At 34.9% G+C, this 21,680-nt stretch overlaps 2 protein-coding genes across 4 annotated transcripts; both read right to left on the bottom strand.

The window, feature by feature from the left end:
• Positions 1-1,698: 1,698 nt before the first annotated feature.
• LOC113727007 (ent-kaurenoic acid oxidase 1-like) lies at positions 1,699-9,885 on the bottom strand. Of its 3 annotated transcripts, none has more exons than XM_072075425.1 (10): positions 9,705-9,885; positions 9,225-9,344; positions 4,797-5,103; positions 4,132-4,609; positions 3,677-3,940; positions 3,370-3,459; positions 3,199-3,277; positions 2,832-2,956; positions 2,478-2,599; positions 1,699-2,189 (listed from the first exon to the last, which is right to left on the bottom strand). In XM_072075425.1, the coding sequence occupies exons 3-10, from the start codon at positions 5,030-5,032 to the stop codon at positions 2,072-2,074; spliced, it is 1,512 nt and encodes a 503-aa protein (XP_071931526.1). In that variant the 5' UTR covers positions 5,033-5,103; positions 9,225-9,344; positions 9,705-9,885; the 3' UTR covers positions 1,699-2,071. The 3 variants fall into 3 exon arrangements, with proteins under 3 accessions (XP_071931526.1, XP_071931525.1, XP_027106755.1); XM_072075424.1 differs by having other exon boundaries at positions 9,240-9,344; XM_027250954.2 differs by having other exon boundaries at positions 2,832-2,938; positions 9,240-9,344.
• Positions 9,886-11,325: 1,440 nt separating this feature from the next.
• On the bottom strand, positions 11,326-16,468 carry LOC113727005 (ent-kaurenoic acid oxidase 1). Its single transcript, XM_027250952.2, has 8 exons — positions 15,719-16,468; positions 13,569-14,046; positions 13,115-13,378; positions 12,842-12,931; positions 12,671-12,749; positions 12,302-12,408; positions 11,999-12,120; positions 11,326-11,711 (listed from the first exon to the last, which is right to left on the bottom strand). Exons 1-8 carry the CDS (start codon positions 15,952-15,954, stop codon positions 11,591-11,593), a joined length of 1,497 nt encoding a protein of 498 aa, XP_027106753.2. The 5' UTR covers positions 15,955-16,468; the 3' UTR covers positions 11,326-11,590.
• Positions 16,469-21,680: the final 5,212 nt, after the last annotated feature.

The following is a 21,680-nucleotide window of genomic DNA, read 5'->3' as shown; positions in this document are numbered from 1 at the left end:
ATGTTTAGCATTGTTAGTGAGCTTTGACTTTTATAGCTCTATTGAGTATTGCACTACATTATCTCAAAGAAAAAATTTAGCACTTGTAACATCACTATATTGAAGAATGTATACAAATTTTGTTGAGTATTGATAACTGAAAAAAAAAATAAGTCACTGGATTTGCTAGTGAATACAATAATTTTATACCTTTTGACAACATAAATAGAAGAAAGGGCAGTGATGAATCTCTATATAGATTTAGGTTCTCAAGATCATCAATATTATTATAGAAGCAATATAAAGTTTGTATAATCGCCAATTGTAAACTCACAAATATTGAAAGTATCAAATAGTGAAATAAAATCACTTCAAGATGTCAATCAGATTTTTTAATCTTTTTTTGTTTCATTCAATAATCTTCATTTCACTGCATAATAGGCTAGTGAAGAAACTTTCTCCTTATTCTTGGTTTAATATGTTGCCAACTATGAGGAACTTAATTAACCTCATTATGAATGGTTATTGATTGTTCAGCTAAACACTCTTGATAATGTAAGATCCAAGTGAGGAGATCTAAAGAAACATCATGAACGACATATAAAAATCATATTTTGTTTGTGGATGCACCACACATATAAATTAATCCCTACATTTTGGCATGTGAGTGACATTTTATGCTCTAATAGTATTAGTTTGTGATAAATAAGTATTAAGTTAGAAGAAAACTTTTATTTTTTCTCGAAACAAAGAGGTTTTGCAGTTTCCTCCTCAAGGAATATGTAGCTAACAGTTTAATTTTGTTTTTCTCTTTCGTGAAATTCCTACATTAGAATATCCTAATTTCTCACCACTTTTTGTACCACAAATCATCTGTGCTGATGTGATGTTAAGATTATCTCGTACAAATCATCTGTGCTGATGTTGTAAGGAAATGTTTAAAGCTCTTGATGATCTATTAGAATTGTTAAAACTCCTGTTGTACAATTTCGACAGCGTTTTAGGTCAAACGGTTGCAATTGCTATGAACGGAAAGGATGGTAAAGAGTTATGCCATCATTCAAGCCTACCGTAAGGGTAGTCTTCTACTGGGTAGGTAGCCTTATCTGAGACTAGACATCTGAAAAACAAAGAGAGGCCAGGGTCAAATGCCTTGAGCTGCAGGATGATACAGATGCAAAAACCTCTTCTGTGTTATCATAGGGAACTTGGCTTTATTCCCTAGTACCTTAATATTGACAAATCTTAGGCACTGACTCGCATATAGTTCGTGGAGACTATGTACATAAGGTGCCCATGGTTGACTTCACTTTTCTTTTGAATTCTATTTAAAGTTCCAGTGAGCTATGTTCTTTTAAGGGTGCCACTATTTCAATCTGCAATTCACTAAAACATTGATACAGTATGTCTTTTTTTTTCTTTTTTTGCGTGCATGATTTGAGCACCACGGAAACATTATACACCTTGGCTTTCAAGAAAAGTGAAAAATAAAAAGTGCAAGAAAAAGATGGCCAGGTTTATATTCTCAGGAAATCCTTGGAATATCATCTAAAACATAATGACCAAGCCTTCCTGTGCGATACAGATCCAATAATTTTTGGTTTTGCTATGTGTACGTTGGTAAATAGTGTATACCATGGTCTTCTTCATGTCGAAATATTTATACGTCAACCTCATATTGTTTTCATCTTCTATAGATTACTTCTGGACAATCATGGCTTACATTGTGAAACTTGATGTCATGCTTTTGATTGCTTTTGTGCTAATACTTATGTACGACAATTGTGCGGAAAGATTGAGTAACACAGAGATTTGTACAAGGGATCACGAAAGCAACTATTCCTGCGCTATCCTTTCACTTAGCCCAACAAAAAAAAAAATATTAAGCCCGAGATCATACAACATAATCGATATCTCCATGGTCCTCTGGCTAAAACAAATAATAAATTGCTAGGCCAATGGCTAAAATTTTATTAAGATTGTATTTTTCTGAATATAGAACTAGTACATTGGGTACAAAGGCCACATAATCTATCTAGATACGTCTTACGAACTTAAGCATGCCAAAGATTTCACTGAAATAGAGGAGAGTTCAGTCCTTTTTCCGCACACTTGAAGGTGAGACCCTTCTGACTCTTCCCAAACAATTATCTATAGGCCTCTGATGAGGTAAATAGATTAATGGGCACGACGGATTCTGCCTTTCTAGCCTGCAAGACAAAGGGACAACACAATCAATAAAAATGTGCCTTATGTATTTTGTTTTCTGAAAACACCAAGGGATTGAATTAGCAATTTCAATCTTTTCTCCATGAAAATGAACGTAATTTCTAATACAGGTTTGATTTATGAATGGTACTAGCAACTACTTAAGAAGCCAGTGTTTATGCGCATGCCTTGTCAATCATACATCTTTTCTGAATGTTATGCTACAGTTTGAAAGCAAATTTTAAGCTAAGAAATGCAAGTCAAGAAGGGATGGAAGACAGGTTGCTCACTCATAGTCAAGGAGAAAATAGTGAAGGAAAATAGAAATTTCGAGCTTTGCAAGATCATTTCCGGGACAAGTTCTGGCTCCTGCCCCGAAAGGAAGAAAAGTTCCTGCTTTAGCTGTAAGACCCTGGAAAATGAATATAGCATCTGTTAATTTTCTTGATTATCTTCTCTCAGTTTCTAGATAAAATCATTATTGCATCACAAGAAAAAGCAGTAATCCGTACTTGAGGAAATAAAAAGTTAAAAGATAATAATTCTTGCTTGATAGAGATAGCCAGGAAGCGAAGAGAAGAAATTATACACTAAAAATAGATACAAGGAGCAGAGCAGAGGACTATAGAACAGTTACAACTTACATCCCATCTGTCAGGATCAAATTTCTTTGGCTCGGGATACAATTCAGGATCAAAATGAACGTTCCTAAACCAGACTAATGCTTTCCACCCTTTTGGAATTGTAAAACCTGAAGGAAACGAGAATCCTGCAGTTAGCACATTTTATAAACATAACAAATAGGTTGCTTCTTGCAGGTTTTTATTTGCAAGATTATCCAATAAGCATAATAGCTAGTTTTCCATCTGCACCATTTGAGCAAAATCATTTTCTGTGAAGAGAAGAAAACACAGAAAAACGTCTTTCAAGAAATTACTTCATGTATATGCTTTTGCATTGGTTTCTGGGATGTCATCCTGATGTATGAAAATCAAGGATTACTGAACTTACCAGAGATATTGATGTCTTTCTGTGCTTCTCTGAATACCACAAATGAGAAGGTAACTACACGTAGTGTTTCATCAATGACCTTCGAGATTTTGGAGCAAGAAATTTTCATCAGCAATCTCGGATGCATGCTTGAAGATTGCAAATTTATGAGATGTTAAGAAATTCAGCTACCTTTGAAAGATAGTCCATTTGTCGAATTTCTTTCAGAGTCAAACCTACTTGGCCCGGTGGCCTGTTCTTCACAATTGCCTCTTGCTCAGCCTGCAAGTAAGTCCAATACTTTAGGCAAATGGTGCTCCTCAAATCCTTGAGAACTCTAATTAGCCAGAATCTTGAACTCTTTGTCCATTTTTTCACTCCCAAGCATCATCACATTTAGTAGACTAAACTCATTCTAAGCTAGTGGCATCCATGAGTAGAAGGTAGATCACATTGATCAAGAAATAAAGAGCAAAGGTGATGAGTATGATTTTCTTACCTTTGCTTTCTGAAGGACTTCAGGGTTCTTCTGCAGAAATAGAGTAGCCCACATTGAAACATGGCCAGATGATTCATGGCCTGCATTTAGATACATTACTAGAACATCAATAATTTCCTCATCATCCAATTTTCTACCTTTATCATCTACAGCATCCATCAGCGCGTCCATCATATCCCTTTTCTCAGCAGTTGAATTTTCCTTTCTCCTTGCCCTTCGCTCAGTCACAACAGATTGAAATATAGCCACAAGCCTTTTCCGTGCCTGAACATTTCAGATCACTTATTTGAGTCACAGTTTATAATCCCAAAAGTATAATCCTGGCAATCAAGGTACTACATTTAAACCCTCAACTTAAAATCAAATGCCATAGCACCGTTAAATGAGTATTGTACCATTTCATTTCCACTGGAATAAGTTGTGAAATGAATATAAGAATGATGAACAAAGCTCACCTTGAGAGCATTATAGTAAGCAAATCCAGGAACGTTAATAGACATTGCTCTAACACCATGGTTGAGTACAGTATACTCCCTTTCTAAGGCTTCCATTACTTGCTCACTCTCTGAACCCAGGAAAATATGTGTAATTATCCTGAATGTAAGTTTTCGAAGTTGAGTTAAAAACTCAATTTGTCCCATTCCTGCCCATTTCTCCAAAGCCTCTATAACATTGTCTTCAATGTACTTCAAGTAAATGGACAATGCCTCATGTCCATTCACTGGTGCTGCTGTTAATTTGCGCAATCTTTTGTGCTCTTGGGCGGATATGCCAATGAAAGATTTTCTCCCCATAAGTGTCAGGGTTGAACTAGGCCATCCAGGCATGAATGCTTCATCATCTGTTAAAACTCTCTTGCAAGCTTCTGGTGTTGTAACAATGATGCTTGGGCTACCAAACATCATAGTCTTGTAAAGTCCCACAGGACCAAATCTGGATCATTCATTGGGTTAATTTTGCATGGCCACCAGAAAAAATAAAGAGCAAAGGGGAAAAAAGAAAAGCTAACAAAGGAACAAATTTGATAAAAACATGAGATCAAAAGAAAATTATGCTACGTTTGATTAGTGTAAGCAAATGTTGCAGACACACAGACACAAACACACACAACTGAGAGAACCTGTTGACAAAACTGGAGATGAAAGAATCAGGATTGCTGGACTTGAAAGCTCTGAGGAAAGCCCACATGGTGCCAATAAAAGGCCATCCCAGATCACCGGGTGGCAGAGAGAATCTCCTATCACCCAACTTAGCTTCAAAGAGCCACCGATTTACGCTCTTCAGCAGGGACGTCAATCCCATAAGACCACCAAAAACAGCCATCATCAGCATGCAGATGAAGCCCCAGTCCTCCATTATGAGATCAGCCGGAGTAAGATTTGTGAATTGGCAATGAGGTTTTTTTTCCGAAAGGGTCCACCAGCAATCTGAAAAGGATACCAAACTTGGGTTTTCAGGGGAATAAGTGAAAGGAAAAAAGAAGTACAGAACTCACAGACACATCCCTCTCATCAGTCTCTCTCTCTCAAGTCTCATGTAAAAGGATGTGGATGCAGAGAAGTAAAAGACAGAAATCACAAAAGATGGCAGGGGTGAAGCATAGGAAAGTAATATGGGTCAAGAGAAGGCTTGGATTTGTATATATATAAGGGAAAGGGCATAGCATAGATTGCTTTGCGGCCTATTTCTATTTGTCTTATCATCTTGTGCATATCCTTTTAAGCCACTTATGATTTCAAAATCTGTGCACTGATGAACAATTATAAGTATCCATTTAAGCCACTTATGATTTCAAAATCTGTGCACTGATGAACAATTATAAGTATCCTTTTAAGCCACTTATGATTTCAAAATCTGTGCACTGATGAACAATTATAAGTATCCTTTGAAACCACCTGTGATTTGGGAAGATGTCCGGCTTTGTTCTAAAAGGCTGTATTGATGAGTAATTATAAATATCCTTTGCATTTATGAGTAATATAAATATCCTTTTAAATTACCTGTGATTTCAAAACTTTCGCATTGACGCGTAATTATAAGTATTCTTTTAAACCACCGATAATTTGGGAACTCATTCAAAAAGGGTGCTTTGACAAGTAAGTATAAGTATCCATTTAAACCGTCTGTGATTTCGGAGCCTACCCTGCTTCATTCTAAAAGGGTGCATTGATGAGTAATTATAAATATTCTTTGCATAAGTCATTATAAGTATCCTTTTAAGTCATCTGTGCATTGATAAGTAATTATTACTATTCTTTTAAGTTACCTGTGATTTGAGAACATGTCCTACTTCGTTTTAAAAGGGTGCATTGATGAGCAATTAAAAGTATTCATTGCATTAATTAGTAATTTTAAGTATCCTTTTAAGTCACCTGTGATTTCAGAGTGGAAGGGTAAATAATGAGTAATGACAAATATCCTTTGCATTGATGAGTAGTTATAAATATCCTTTTAAGCAACCTGTGATTTTGGAACCTGTGCATTGATGAGTAATAAACCACTTGTCATTCAAGCCACCTGTGATTTGGGAACTTGTCCTACTTTGTCTAATAAGGGTACATTGATGAGTAACTATGAGAATCGAATCCTTTTAAACCACCTGTGATTTCAGAACCTATCCTGCTTTGTTCTAAGAGGGTGCATTGGTGAGTAATTATAAGTGTCCTTTGCATTGACAAGTAATTATAAGTGTCCTTTTAAACCACCATTGTGATTTTGAAACCTGTACATTGATGAGTAATTATAATTATCCATTTAATCTAACTGTGATTTGGGAACTTGCTCTGTTTCATTCCAAAAGGATACATTAATGAGTAATTATAAGTATCCTTTATTAATGAGTAATTATAATTGATAAGCATCCTTTTACGTCACCAGTGATTTCAAAACCTGCACTCTGACGAGTAATTATAAGAATCCTTTGCATGGATGAGTAATTATAAGTATCTTTTTAAACCACTTGTGATTTCAAAGTCTATCTTGAATTGGGATGGTCAAACTTTGAAAAAAAAAATATGTGTATATATGTCACATTCATTTGTCGGACAAAGGTGCAGGTGCGCAGGACAAAGATGTAGTCATGATTACTCTTTTAATGAGCCAAAGTTTTCTAGATGAGATACTGGATTAATTGTTCAACATAAATAGCTATACACATGTCTATGTGTATATCTATGTGTATATTAAAATATGATACGTGCACATTCATAGTGTGGAAATGAACCAAAAAAATAGCATTTAATTTTTTTATTGCTATTCATAATTGGTAATTTTTTTGATCATTGATTTCATATCCTCTCAATCCATACATCCTTTCAATCTAGTCAATCTATACCACCAACTTATTGCACCATTCATTGTTCTTGCTTCAATCCAATGATTTTACGCAATCTGACTCTTAATTGTTAGTTGTTCAAAACTGACTTAAATACCCTCAATACAGATTTTCTAATAATTTAATCACCCAAAATTTGTTAACTTTAAATCTATTCCTGTACACTTGTAGAAATTGCATATTGAATATAACATCTTGACATTATATGCCCATAATAAGAAACACGAAAGCCTAATCAAGTATTTTTGTAAATTATGAGACTTCTCTAAATATTAGTCTTAAAATTACTATCGTATTACGCTTTTTCATATATTAATCAAACTTGCCAAAGACTACTTTTTAATTACTTTACCAATTTATTACCAAAATTTTTCTAAATACAAGATGACATGAATATATATTAACTGAGGATCTGCAAATTCACTTGCCAAGCCTAGATCCGAGCTAAGTCACATTCTTTGCATATAACTTGGATTAGAATGCTTTAATTCAATGTTCTCGTGGACCTTAAATGCTTGAACAAAAAAACAGCTCTCTTCTGTAGCTTTTTCATTTTTCAGTCTCATGTCTTCAGGTGAAAATTTATTGTTTTCATGTTATAGTTCACACATCAAAAGGTGAAAACCCATGGCAATTATCATTCATGGATGCATAAATTAAATCCTCTGATATAGCTGTGATAGCTTACAAATCAAATGAATCAAAAAGCCATAAAAATTGTATAAGCCGGTTGCTTGAAAAAGTTTGATTGATTTTAATTTTTTTTTTGTTTGATTGATTTTACTTTACAAAAAAGTCATGTACTATATCCCTCTGACAAATTATGTAATTTTGACTTGAATGTCATCATAACACCTTAATTCAAGCATTGTACTTGGCAAAGAACGATATGTATACAGTATACATATCCTTACCGCCAAGTTGGTGTAATTTTGCCTGCAATGTTCTTAGAACACCTTAATGCATAAAGTGAAATCGTATAAAGCAGGTGGGTTGTCCTTAGAAAATCTATCTGTACTTGTTTTCCTCTCTTTAAGCGCTCACTTTGGGCTTAGTATTTTAAAACTCCTATGAAATAACATTTCTTAGTTTTTGAACAGATCTTCTCTCATCCTACTTATTTACACTTCCATAAGAGTCCCATTCACACCTTGTCACTAGAAACTTTCAAATTAATGCCATAAGTTATTGTATGACAAAACCTTTTGTAACTACAGAGCATATATTAGCTCACATCTAATGTTCCCTTTATGAGTAACTTGGTTTACAATGCCTCACTAATAAATCTTGTGTTGGTTAAAGTACCTACTCCATGCCTGAATGACAGTATGTCAGATGTTTATATGCATATAACTGCCAATATGATGAATCAGACGAACAGGATCAACTAGATAAGTAACCAAAGGCCAAAATTTTCTTCCCATGAAGGAAATCCTACTAAGAGTGATGTATTCGTATTTAGAATCACAAGCATGCTACATGAGTGGAAATGTGATCCCCCAAATCCCATCCTTGCCTAATATATTGAAGGTTGCTATGAGATAAAAATGTCAACCGACAATACCCTTTCTCGTAATATATATTGAAGATGTTGTACTTTGAAGTACTAGTTCTTCAGATGCCACTGCCAACTCATTGTAGCCAACCAAGAAAAAAGTATTAACCAGTCTCAAAAAGTTTCTTCCTGTTGTCCCGAATTACAATCTCCAATTACTTATATAGTCAGTATTACGATCCATGGTAAACATCTCTCATCACCAAGCAATTGAAGCAATCATCAGACCCTAGGATGAACTGTCTTGTAGACAGTTCACCATCTAGTGATTGAGAACTTCTGCCTAACAAAAATTTGATTAGTCATGCCAACTAATCAACTTTCTTACATAAGATATTTCACCAAATATTGTGGAACCATATCATACTGAACTTCAATGAATGCTTCAGTTAGATTAAGTAAAATTAAGCAGCATTCACCATAGACATCAAATTTTCCAGGTTCTATCTAATCTCCTAGAACAACTTCAAGTTGACCACAAATCCATGTTGGTCATTCTTCTATGATAATATATCCTAATAACCGTTATGTTATGCATATGATTAACTTTTATTAAACATACAATGAATCTTTTGATAGCCAAAAGCGTGATGTAAATCTAGCATTCTGCAACAGAGAGTTCAACATTCATAGCTTGCATGATTACCACCAAATTTTACCATTAGGATACTCGCCTTCATATCTGATTGTTTTGCAAGGTCTGTCTTGTTCAACGCTATGACACGCCTCGGAGAAGACAATAAATCACCGAGTTGGCTGCATTCTGATGACAAAGAAATCTAGTAATCGTACAAACCAAAAAAAAAAAATCAGAACCAAAAAGAAAAAAAAAGCAATGAAAAATAAACAAACTAAGCAGAAACATACTTTAAAAATAAATAAATAAAATGAGCATAAGCATACAGACGTTCCTTGATGCATAAATCAACATCAGTATTCTACTATTTACTACGTCAATCAACCAAAAGATGACAACCCAAGCGTTAAAATTCAGAAACTCATAACGTAAGTACAAGGGCAGCGGACAAACAAACCAAAAGAGAAGGAAAAACAAAAGCGACCAGTCATTCAGATATTTCAGCAAACAGTTTGTTTGCAATTAAAAGGACCCAGAAGCCAGATCTTTCCCCCTGCCTTACCCTTGAGTCGCGAAATTCGAGGACGAAATCAACCAAAGGGATACGTTCAGCAATAGCGCGGGAAGCAGCAGCCATGTGGGATGTGTACCACCAGCTTGAGCCTTTGGTTCTGGCCGCTTCTTTAACTGCACTACCTAACTTTTGAAATATACTTCTAGTAGCCGTAGAGACCAGGAGGCCTTTGATGCTAACAAGCAAAATTACTTTGACATCGTGGGGTTTATTTCAACAAGAATCCTGATTCTCATTTTGGTCCCTAAATTCTAAAATGTGATGTTTTTGTCTCTAAATTTTACCGGACCCCTAATTTGGTCCCTAAACTTTTGTTATTTTCTGATTTTTGAGATTTTTTTTTTAAGTTTGTTCTTTAATCTTTCCTTCGACGCCCTTGTTACATGCAATCATGCTGGTCAAGTGAAAAGTATTCTATTAGTTTTGGAGATTCTGTTAATGGTTGTACTTAAGGGACTAAAGAGTCTTAATATATAATTTCAAGACCGAAAATAAAAATTGAAACATAGTTGAAGGTTACAAAATGGAATTAACTCTTTTTTTAAGGCAAATTTATGATTTGACACTAAGCCCTCTAAAGCCAGTAAAGGTTTTCATCTTAGACCACCAAGAAATTTCTCACTTTTACATTTTCATCCCCCAATTTTAATATCAATTTTACATTTTCCAAAGCATGAGACGAAGAAATGATTGCAAAAACATATTTAAGTTTTACCAAAAGTTTGCTAAACATGCCAATGTTTAAAAGATTTATCCCTTCACAACTTTAGGATAGTTATTTAGTCCTAGTGACTGAAATCAAATGCATTACAATAACATTTGCACCTCTTTTCACCATGCTTTTTTAATTATTTTTTGGTGTGTGTGTGTTGGTAGATAGCATATACCATGGTCTTCTTGTTTCTAAAATATTTATATGTCAACCTGGTATTATTTTCATCTTCTAGTCGTCCATTATGGAACTTGATGACATGCTTATGTTTGCTTTTGTGCTGAAATATATGAGAAGCGCCATTTCTTTAGCAATTTCTGAATCTATACAGGCTATTACTCATGGCCTATCAACGGGCCGGATCCGGATCGAAATTCATTATTCCGAACCCCCGTTCCGGCATAACATATCAGACCTGGATCCGATCCATTTATCCGACGGATCTTCTACTCTATGTTCCGGATCAGAATTCGACGGGTCTCAGATTCGGGTCGGGCCTACCCGAAAAATTTATCAGAACTTATAATTTCTAATAAAAATGAGAAAAAAATATATTTGTAAACTAATTTCTAACTAATACCAAAAAAAAATAAGAAAAGAAATCAAATTGACTTTACTCAAATACATCACCCTAATCAAATTATATTGATATATATATATTTTTTAAATTATTAATCCATTTATATTCGGATCCGGATCTAATACGGGCCGAAATACTATATTCCGTATCCGACTCATTTTTTATTTGACAAAACGGATCCGGATCCGGATCCGAGTAACAGAATTAAATCCCTACCCGTACCCACAATAATTTCACGGATCCAGTCCGGGTCCAGGTCGGTTGACAGGCCTAACTCATGTACGACAATTGTGCTGAAAGATTAAGCAACACAAAGATTTGTACAAGGGATCAAGAAAGCAACTATTCGTGTGATATCCTTTTCTTTAGCCAAAAAAAATTGAGCCCGAGATCATAGAACATGAGTGCTATCTGCATGGTCCTCTGGCTAAAACTAACAAAGAATTGTTAGGAAAATGGCTAAAATTTTAATGAGCTTTTTTTTTTTCCTGAATATAGAACTAGTACAATGGATACAAAGGCCACATAAACTATCTAGTTAAGTCTTACTAACTTAAACATTACTGAAAAATAGAGGAGAGTTCAGTCCTCCTTTTTCCGTACACTTGAAGGTGAGACCCTTCTGATTCTTCCCAAGCAATTATCTTTAGGCCTCTGATGAGGTAAATACATTATTGGGCATGAAGGATTCTGCCTTTCTAGCCTGCAAGACAAAAAGCAAACAATCAATAAAATCTGACTCGTGGATTTTGTTTTCTGAAAACACCAAGGAATTTGAATTAGCAACTTTCAATCTTTTCTCCATGAAAATGAACCTAATTTCTAATACGGGTTTGATTTGTGAATGATACCAGCAAGTGGTTAAGAAACCAGTGTTCATGCACAAGCCTCGTCAAATCATACATAGTTTCTGAACGTTATATTACAGTTTGAAAGGAATTTTAAGCTAAGAAGTGCAAGTTAAGAAGGTATGGAAGCCAGGTTGCTCACTCATAATCAAGGAGAAAATAGTGAAGAAAAATAGAAATTTCAAGCTTTGCAAGATCATTTCCCGGACAAGTTCTGGTTCCTGCCCCAAAGGGAAGAAAACTTCCTGCTTTAGCTGTAAGACCCTGGAAAACGAATATAGCATCTGTTAATTTTCTTGATTTTCTTCTATCAGTCTCTAGATTAACTCATAATTGCCGTCACAAGAAAAAGCAGTAATCCGTACTTGAGGAAATAAAAAGATAAAACTCAACAAAAGTAGATACAAGGAGCAGAGCAGAGGAATACAGAACAGTTAAAACTTACATCCCATCTGTCAGGATCAAATCTCTTTGGATCAGGATACAATTCAGGATCAAAATGAACGTTCCTAAACCAGACTAATGCTTTCCACCCTTTTGGGATCGTATAACCTGAAAGAAACGAGAATCCTGCAGTTAGCGCATTTTCATAAACATAACAAATAGACTGCTTCTTGCATGTTTTTATTTGCAAGATTATCCAAAAAGCATTATAGTTGGTTTTTCATTTACACTATTTGAGCGCAGTCATTTTCCTGTGAAGAGAAGAAAACACAGAAAAACTTCTGCTAAGAAATTACTTCATGTATATGCTTTTGCATTGGTTTCTGGGATGTCATCTGGATATATGAAAATCAAGGATCACTGAACTTACCCGTGATATTAATGTCTTTCTTTGCTTCTCTGAATACCACAAATGAGAAGGTAACCACACGTAGTGTTTCATCGATGACCTTCAAGATTTGGGAGCAAGAAAATTTCATCAGCAAACTCAAGTGCATGCTTGAAGTTTGCAAATTTATGAGATGTTAAGAAATTCAGCTACCTTTGAAAGATAGTCCATTTGTCGAATTTCTTTCAGAGTCAAACCTACTTGGCCCGGTGGCCTCTTCTTAACAATTGCCTCTTGCTCAGCCTGCAAGTAAGTCCAGTACTTTAGGCAAAGGGTGGTCCTCAAATCCTTGAGAACTCTAATTAGCCAGAATCTTGAACTCTTAGGCCATTTTTGCACTCCCAAACATCATCACATTTAGTAGACTAAACTCAGTCTTAGCTAGTGGCATCCATGAGTAGAAGGTGATGAGTATGATTTTCTTACCTTTGCTTTCTGAAGGACTTCAGGGTTCTTCTGCAGAAATAGAGTAGCCCACATTGAAACATGGCCAGATGATTCATGGCCTGCATTTAGATACATTACTAGCACATCAATAATTTCCTCATCATCTAATTTTCTACCTTTATCATCTACAGCATCCATCAGCGCGTCCATCATATCCATTTTCTCAGCAGTTGGATTTTCCTGTCTCCTTGCCCTTCGCTCAGTCACAACTGATTGAAATATGGCCACAAGCCTTTTCCGTGCCTGAACATTTCAGATCACTTATTTGAGTTGCAATTCATAATCCCAAAAATATAATCATGGCAATCAAGGTACTATATTTATTCCTCAACTTGAAATCAAATGCCATAGCACCATTAAATGAGTATTGTACCATTTCATTTCCACCGGAATAAGTTGTGAAATGAATATAAGAATGATGAACAAAGCTCACCTTGAGAGCATTATAGTAAGCAAATCCAGGCACGTTGATAGACATTGCTCTAACACCATGGTTGAGTACAGTATACTCCCTTTCTAAGGCTTCCATTACTTGCTCACTCTCAGAACTCAGGAAAATGTGCATAATTATCCTGAATGTAAGTTTTCGAAGTTGAGTTAAAAACTCAATCTGTCCCATTCCTGCCCATTTCTCCAATGCCTCTATAACGTTGTCTTCAATGTACTTCAAGTAAATGGACAATGCCTCGTGTCCATTCACTGGTGCTGCTGTTAATTTGCGCAATCTTTTGTGCTCTTCAGGGGATATGCCAATGAAAGATTTTCTCCCTATAAGTTTCATAGTTGAGCTAGGCCATCCAGGCATGAATGCTTCATCATCTGTTAAAACTCTCCTGCAAGCTTCTGGTGTTGTAACAATGATGCTTGGGTTACCAAACATCACAGTCTTGTAAAGTCCCACAGGACCAAACCTGCATCATTCATTGGGTTGATTTTGCATGCCCACCAGAAGAAATAAAGAACAAGGGGGAAAAATGAAAAGCTAACAAAGGGACAACATGCTATATATACATCTTGATGTGACACCACATAAAATACGTTACTACAAATATACCTTCTCCTTGGCATAATTACTACAAATATTCCTCTGGACTAAAGTTATAAAGGTTCGCATCAAAGTAATCTAGAAAGCATAAAAAAAATACTCAAAAATTTTGAATCACAAATGATGGACAGTAACGCAATGGACCAATAATGATTTTCTTTTAGTCCTTCTGGGGTCTGGCCTAATCTTAGGAGGTGTGACATCAAGGACGGAACTAGGTAGGACCCTCCCCCCCCCCCCCCACCCCTTTCCCCTCCTCCCCAAATTTTTATAAATTATGTTTTCCTCCTCTAGAAATTTAAGAATCTTTAAATAGGTTCTTTATAAAATTAAATCTTTGTCCCCACAAAAATTTGAAAATATTATATGATATCTACATAATTTTAGACATGTTAAAGCTAACTAAATTTTCTGGTTCAGTCGATTTGTGATGTTCAATAGTACCGAAGAAGAAATAAAATGCATCACAAAACATTAACATATCCTTAGTATCTATATTTTGACAGCATAATCATATTAGAGCAGGGGGTTTAATGCAACTGGGAAAGTAGCCAAGCTATCATAGCCAAGCCAACCGAGAAGAAGAAGAATTGAAGGAGACAAGCGGAAGAATGGATGCCACTAAAGTGGAGCAGTTAAATTCTATGATAGCTGATGACATGCCTGCTGACGGACGAAAACAAAAATTTGCCATTATTGAAGATGAAAATGACAGAACTTCTTTTGTATATGACAATGTGATTAATAATAACAATAATAATCTAGATAGATAGATAGCATCCAAGAAAAAATACATATTTCATTAGAATTTTCTGGCCGTTAGACAGTTAAAACCTGCACTGCACAGTCTAGGGAATCTAAAGCAGTAAAACATTTTAACCGCACAGCTATCCAATCAAACAAGTTTATATATAGCAGTCAGTTGCAGGTAGCAGTTTATATGTCCTTATTTACTGCATGTGGTTACGGTGCAAAAAGACAGAAGGATGGCGTTTAATAAAGTGACAAGAATGGCCTGCCGCTCTTTCAGAGTCAGAGTTGAAGTGTCTTGTTATGCATGCAATTCTCCTCTTCTTAGAATGAAATGTTTGGACATAAATGCAATCACTGCTAATTAGTGAACAAGAAGGAAAAGACAAGCTATTGGCTAAGAAGGGGGTCAAGACATGAAAATTCAAGCCTCGTGATCAATTAGACATGGTTGTTTGGAAAGGATCACAATTGCCAAGAAATTTTTTTTACCCGGGAATCGTGACTAATGATAACATGATTGGCTATAATCACGAGGCTTTTTTCAACTCGATCCAGGATAAAAAACATGGACTTCTGAAATCAGAATTGACCAAAATCAAGAACATGTTCGAGTTGTTGAGGCTTATTGTTTCTTGGTTTAGAACAAGGGTTGGACTCTCTGCTCCGACTTCGTCCCTTCTTTGATAAAAAAACATGAAATCAAAAGAAAATTATGGTACATTTGCTTAGTGTAAGCAAATGTTGCAGACACACAGACACACACACACACACACAGCTGAGAGAACCTGTTGACAAAACTGGAGATGAAAGAATCAGGATTGCTGGACTTGAAAGCTCTGAGGAAAGCCCACATGTTGCCAATAAAAGGCCATCCCAGATCACCAGGAGGCAGAGAGAATCTCCTATCACCCAACTTAGCTTCAAAGCGCCACCAATTTACGCTCTTCAGCAGGCACTTCAATGCCATAAAACCACCAAAAACAGCCATTATCAGCATGCAGATGAAGCCCCAGTATTCCATTATGAAATCAGCTGGAGTAAGATTTGTGAGTTGGCAATGAGTTTCTTTTTCTGAAAGGGTCCACCTGCAATCCGAAAGGCTACGAAACTTGGGTCTTCAAGGGGGAAGAAGTGATAAGAAAAAAGAAGTACAGAACTCAGAGACACAGCCCTCTCATCAGTCTCTTTCCCAATTCCCACGTCTTATGATATGTAAACGGATGTGGATGTGGAGAAGGAAATGAAAGAAATTACAACAGATAGTGGGGGTGAATCATAGGAAAGCAATATGGGTCAAGAGAAGGCTTGGATTTGTACATGTATATATAAACAAGGGAAAGGGCACAGCAGAGATTGCCTCGCCGGCCTATTTCTATCTGCCTTGTCGTCTTGTGCGTAGCTGCTTCTCTTTGGATGATAGGCAATGGGCCCAATATTAAATTTATTGCACTATGCCATCCATGCAAGCATTTCACAGCAGGAATTTATATACGTTGCAGTGCGTGTGTGGCCAATATAATGAATGTTTTGCAGTTGACAAAAGGTATGGTATAAGGAAGGATCACTTGCTACGAAAGACCTTGGTGTGTTGGAGCGATGCTCCCAAGCTGTGGCGGAGTTTGGATCCAAGGTTAGGGGCTATGATTAAAGTAAATTCTTTTATTGAAGAACTTTAATGCACAGTGTGACAGCTATATGAATTTTGTTAAAATTGCATAGTATATTATGACAACAACAACAACAACTACATGATAGTTTCTTTTTGTACAATAGACAACAGAATCTTTTACGTTTATTTTTATGTACCAAAAGCATTGAAATTCTCTTTTTATCCTAAATTTTTAGCTAGTACTTGGCTTCATTCCAAACAGGCCATCATTTATAAATTAAGTGATATTTGTAGATTTCAAGAACTTGGAGGAGAAAAGTAACGGAACATTGGAAATACCAGAAACTTTTAGGGGTGCAATTATAGGACAAAATTGAGAATTAAAAAAAATTCAAATCAATCTTGAAAAATCTTCAAAGTTGAGAAGGGCCATACCTCCGGTCCGGTTCAATGAATAATCCAAAAAATCAATTGAATCGATCAAACTCAATCAAGAATTGATTGAACCGGTAAAAATCGAGAGATTCAAATGATTTTTATTAAATTTTTACTTTCTAAAATAAATATTTTAGTTTTATTCAAAGTTTTTAATACTAAAATAAAATTAAAAATTATTAAAACTTTGAACTAGGGTCGAATTGGTACCGTGAACCGGAAGGTTTTTCGGTTCATTCTCCGGTCCAAGTTTAACAACTTTTTTTTTTTTTTTAGGTGTGTCCCGCAGGGAGTGGACCCCGCAGACTATTCACCACCCTCAACAACTTGCTGGCAGCAAGGTTCGAACCAGGGACCTGAGGCTCCATCTTCAGCAACCTCAACCACCAGACCAAACCCCTGAGGGCCAATTTTAACAACATTGCTTCCAAAAACATATTTAACTTGTAGTGATAATAGGATCCCGAAACCACCCGGAATTTTTTTTTAACAGCCTCTACTTTTATAGCAAAAAAATACAGCTAATTACTTCTTCTAAAAGGGCGCATTGATGAGTAAAAATAAGTATCCTTTTAAACCACTTCATTCGAAATGGCTGCATTGATCAATAGTTATAAGTATCCTTTGTATTGATGTGCAATTTTATAAGTATCTTTATAAACCACCTGTGATTTCGAAACTTGTCCTGCGTTGTTCTAAAAGGGTGCACTGATAAGTAATTACTATAGATATTCTTTGCATTGATGGGAAGTTATAAATATCCTTTTAAGCCACTTATGATTTTAGAGCCTATGCATTGATGGATAGTTATAAGCATCGATCCTCTTAAGCCGCCTGTGATTTGGGAAACTATCCTGCTTTGTTCTAAAAGGCGTAATTATTAATATCCTTTGCATTGATGAGTAGTTATAAATATCGGTTTAAGCTACTTGTAATTTTGGAACCCGTGCATTGATGAGTAATTGTAAGTGTTCTTAAAACCACTTGTGATTTGAGCCACCTATGATTTGGAACCTATCCTGCTTCTAAAAGGGTGCACCGTTGAGTAATTATCAGTAGGGTTTGTTTTAATCGATGTCGATTGAATACTCGTTAACACACTCCAAATTTACCTAATTTATTAAGCGTATACACATATAGACAATTATTACCTTACCTTACATTTATATATTTTTTCTATTTAATCTTAGCTACCCTCTCTTGAATTTATTTACTTTTTCTAATTAATTTACATTTTCAAGACATGACATGAAATATATCTTAACAAATGTCCAATAAGTACCCCCGTTAGACTGAAGGGTCCGATAAGTAATTATAAGTGTACTTTTAAACCACCAATGTGAGTTCAAAATGTATCTTGACTTGGGATGGGACGGAAATCAAAACCATCCAAACTTTTAGGAACCAAAAAAAGTACGTGTATATATGTCACATTTGTTTGTGGGACGAAGGTTCATGGACAAAAATTTAGTCACGATTACTGTTTTAATGGCCCAAAGTTTTTTAGATGAGATACTGGATTAATTGTTCAACACAATTAGCTACACACATGTCAATGACTATTTCTATGTGTATATTAAAACATGGATATGTGCACATTTTACAGCGTGGAAATGAACCAAAGAAATAGCATGTAATTTTTATTTTTTGTTATTCATAATTGGTATTTTTTTTTTATCATTGATTTCACATCCTTCCAACCTATGCCATCAACTTCTTGCTCCAATCCAATGATTTTGGCATTTCAAGGTTAGTTTCATGCAATCTGACCTGACCCTTAGTTGTTAGTTGTTCGAAAGTGACTTAAACACCTCAATACAGTTAAAACCCTCATTAACTTTCTAACAAATCCTCCACTAGAAATGACACAACAAAATCTGGAGGATTTCTCTACCAAAAAACATGATCACATGTGAATTTTGCATTCTTACCTAACCCATGAGCAACTTTATCATGATTCCTGCTCACCCATGAAACACTAAATACCTTTAGGGTACGTAGTTAAGCCCCTCATAATGTCCTCAATTAGAGGGTCTAAACTAGATACATAACTCGACATCTACACTTGAATTCTTTATTCGATTTATGACACTTAATAATCTAATCACCCAAAATTTGTTAACTTTAAATCTATTCCTGTATTATAGTCGTAGAAATTGCATATTGAATATAACATCTTGACATTATATATGCACATAATAAGAAATGCGAAAGCCTGATCAAGTTTTTTTTTTTTTTTTTTGTAAATTATTAGACTTCTCTAAATATTAGTCTTAAAATTAATTATCCTATTACGCTTTTTCATGCATTAATCAAAGACTACTTTTTAATTACTTTAGAAATTTATTACCTAAATTTTTCTAAATACCAGATGACATGAATATACATGAACCGAGGCCCTGCGAATTCACTTGCCAAGCCTAGATTCGAGCTAAGTCACACTCTTTCCATATAACTTGGATCAGAATGCCTTAATTTAATGTTCTTGTAGGCCTTGAATGCTTGAACAAAAGAACAGCTCTCTCCTGTAGCCTTTTCATTTTTCAGTCTCATGTCTTCAGGTGAAAATCTATTGTTTTCATGTTGTAGTTCACACGTCAAAGGGTTCAAACCCGTGGTGATTATCATTAATGGATGCATAAAATTAAATCCTCCGATATAGCTGTGATAGTTTACAAATCACATGAATCAAAATGCAATAAAAATTGTATAATCTGGTTGCAAGAAAAAAGTTTGATTGACGAAAAAAAAAAAAGTATGTACTGTATCCCTTACTGACAAATTGTGTAAATTTGACTTGAATGTCATCATAATACCTTAATTCAAGCATTGTACTTGACAAAGAAAGATGCGTATAGAGTGTATATATATATATATATATCCTTACTGCCAAGTTGGCGTAATTTTGCCTGTAATGTTCTTAGAACACCTTAATGCATGAAATGAAATCGTATAAAGTGGGGGTGGGTGGTTGCATCACCGAATATATATCACTTTTTCACTTTGTACTCCAATATTTAATTTTAAACATTTTGTATCCTAAAATTTTAATTTTGAATACTTTGCACCATAGACTCTCAAATTTATCCTATTTAAGTCCATTCAATACCTACATTAGCAAAATTAACGATATAGAGGATCCAACAAATCAATGATGATATACCAAAAGTAGTGGAAAGGTGCCAAGGTATCATAACAAAAGTAAAACAATACATTATCATTAATTTGCACCCTCTTTTATCTCGTTAATTTTACTAACAATATTAGTAATTAAGATATTACAAATCAATGACAATATATTAAAAATGGTCAAAACATTAAGGGATTGCAGTTAAAACAAAACAGTATATTATGATTATTTTTCAATGCTCTTTATATCATTAATTTTGCAAACGCAGCCATTGATTGAGTTTAAATTGGACAAACTTGAGAATTTATGATACAAAGTGTTCAAAATTAAGAGTTTAGGGCACAAAATATTGAAAATTGAAGTTTAGGGTGCAAAATGGGAAAGTGATACAAATTTGGGGACGTAAAGTGGAATTAATACGAAAATCTACCTGTACCTGTTTTCCTCTTTTTATGTGCTCACTTCTGGGCTAGTATTCTACATCTCCTATTAATGACATTTCCTAGTTTTATCCTCAAAAAAAAAAAAAAAAAACATTTCTTAGTTTTCGAACAGATCTTCTCTCCTATTTATGTACGCTTCCATGAGAGTTCCATTGACACTTCGTCACTAGAAACTTTAAAATTAATGCCATTAGGTATTGTATGACAAAAGCTTTTGCATCTATAGAGCACATATTAACTCACATCCATTGTTGCCTTTATGAGTGAACTTGGTTTACGAGGCCTCACTACTCACTACTCACTTCAAGTGTTCGAGTTACCATTACGACATTATATATTTTACTATATATATATATATATAGACATGCGCACACCAACATACACAAAAAACTCTACTCTAACTCTAAGCTATAGAGGCAAATTAAATAATTATCCACTTTCTTAATTTTAGAAATTTTTATATTTGCATTTATCATTTAAACTCTAATTTTAATTACTTTTTGTAGAGTTAATATATATATATTAGCACTCCTCAAAAAATACCTCAAACACTCCTTAAATTTCATCTAATGCAAGAGAAGGGAAGGAGTGCCCTAGGTTTTTTGAGAAATGCTAATATTATTTCCCATTTCTCCAAAAACTTGAAACACTCTTTAAATTTCATCAAATGCAAGAGAAGGGAAGGAGTGCCTCAGATTTTTTGAGAAGTGCTAATATTATTTTCCATATATAAATATATATAGATATATATATATATATATATATATATATATATATATATATAGATACAGACACACCACTGATATTATATTATTATTTAACATCACAGTGATGATTTGGGCGTTTGGTAGATTTTGTGTATGGGCCAAATACACCAATTCCACCCTAGAATTTGGGTGTTGAGTACCTGTATCCTATAGCTAACTAAATACACGTTTACGTGCTGTATGGAATAGCAATATAATAAAAAATGAGACAGAGAATAGCACAGGATATGGGACAGAAGATCCGTTGCGAAATTCGGGTGTTGAATACCTGTATCCTATAGCTAACTAAATACACGTTTACGTGCTATATGTACCACCATTACATGCTTTACTCTCTCTCTCTCTCTCTCGCTCTCTCGTTTT

Source organism: Coffea arabica, chromosome 2c (assembly GCF_036785885.1).
Source record: "Coffea arabica cultivar ET-39 chromosome 2c, Coffea Arabica ET-39 HiFi, whole genome shotgun sequence".
In the NCBI taxonomy this organism is placed as follows: Eukaryota; Viridiplantae; Streptophyta; class Magnoliopsida; order Gentianales; family Rubiaceae; genus Coffea; species Coffea arabica.
Note: the sequence above shows the minus strand (reverse complement) of the source record. Positions and strands in the feature narration are given on the sequence as shown.

Bases quoted from the DNA above. Each gene is read 5' to 3' on its own strand.
- LOC113727007 (XM_072075425.1), bottom strand. From the start codon at position 5,032: ATGGAGGACTGGGGCTTCATCTGCATGCTGATGATGGCTGTTTTTGGT. The intron at 2,957-3,198 runs GTAAGTTCAGTA...TGCTAACTGCAG, and splicing joins GAAAGACATCAATATCTCTG to GATTCTCGTTTCCTTCAGGT. The intron at 2,190-2,477 runs GTGAGCAACCTG...TTTGTCTTGCAG, and splicing joins TATTTTCTCCTTGACTATGA to GCTAGAAAGGCAGAATCCGT.
- LOC113727005 (XM_027250952.2), bottom strand. From the start codon at position 15,954: ATGGAATACTGGGGCTTCATCTGCATGCTGATAATGGCTGTTTTTGGT. The intron at 12,932-13,114 runs GTAAGAAAATCA...ACTTACTTGCAG, and splicing joins AAGTCCTTCAGAAAGCAAAG to GCTGAGCAAGAGGCAATTGT. The intron at 11,712-11,998 runs GTGAGCAACCTG...TTTGTCTTGCAG, and splicing joins TATTTTCTCCTTGATTATGA to GCTAGAAAGGCAGAATCCTT.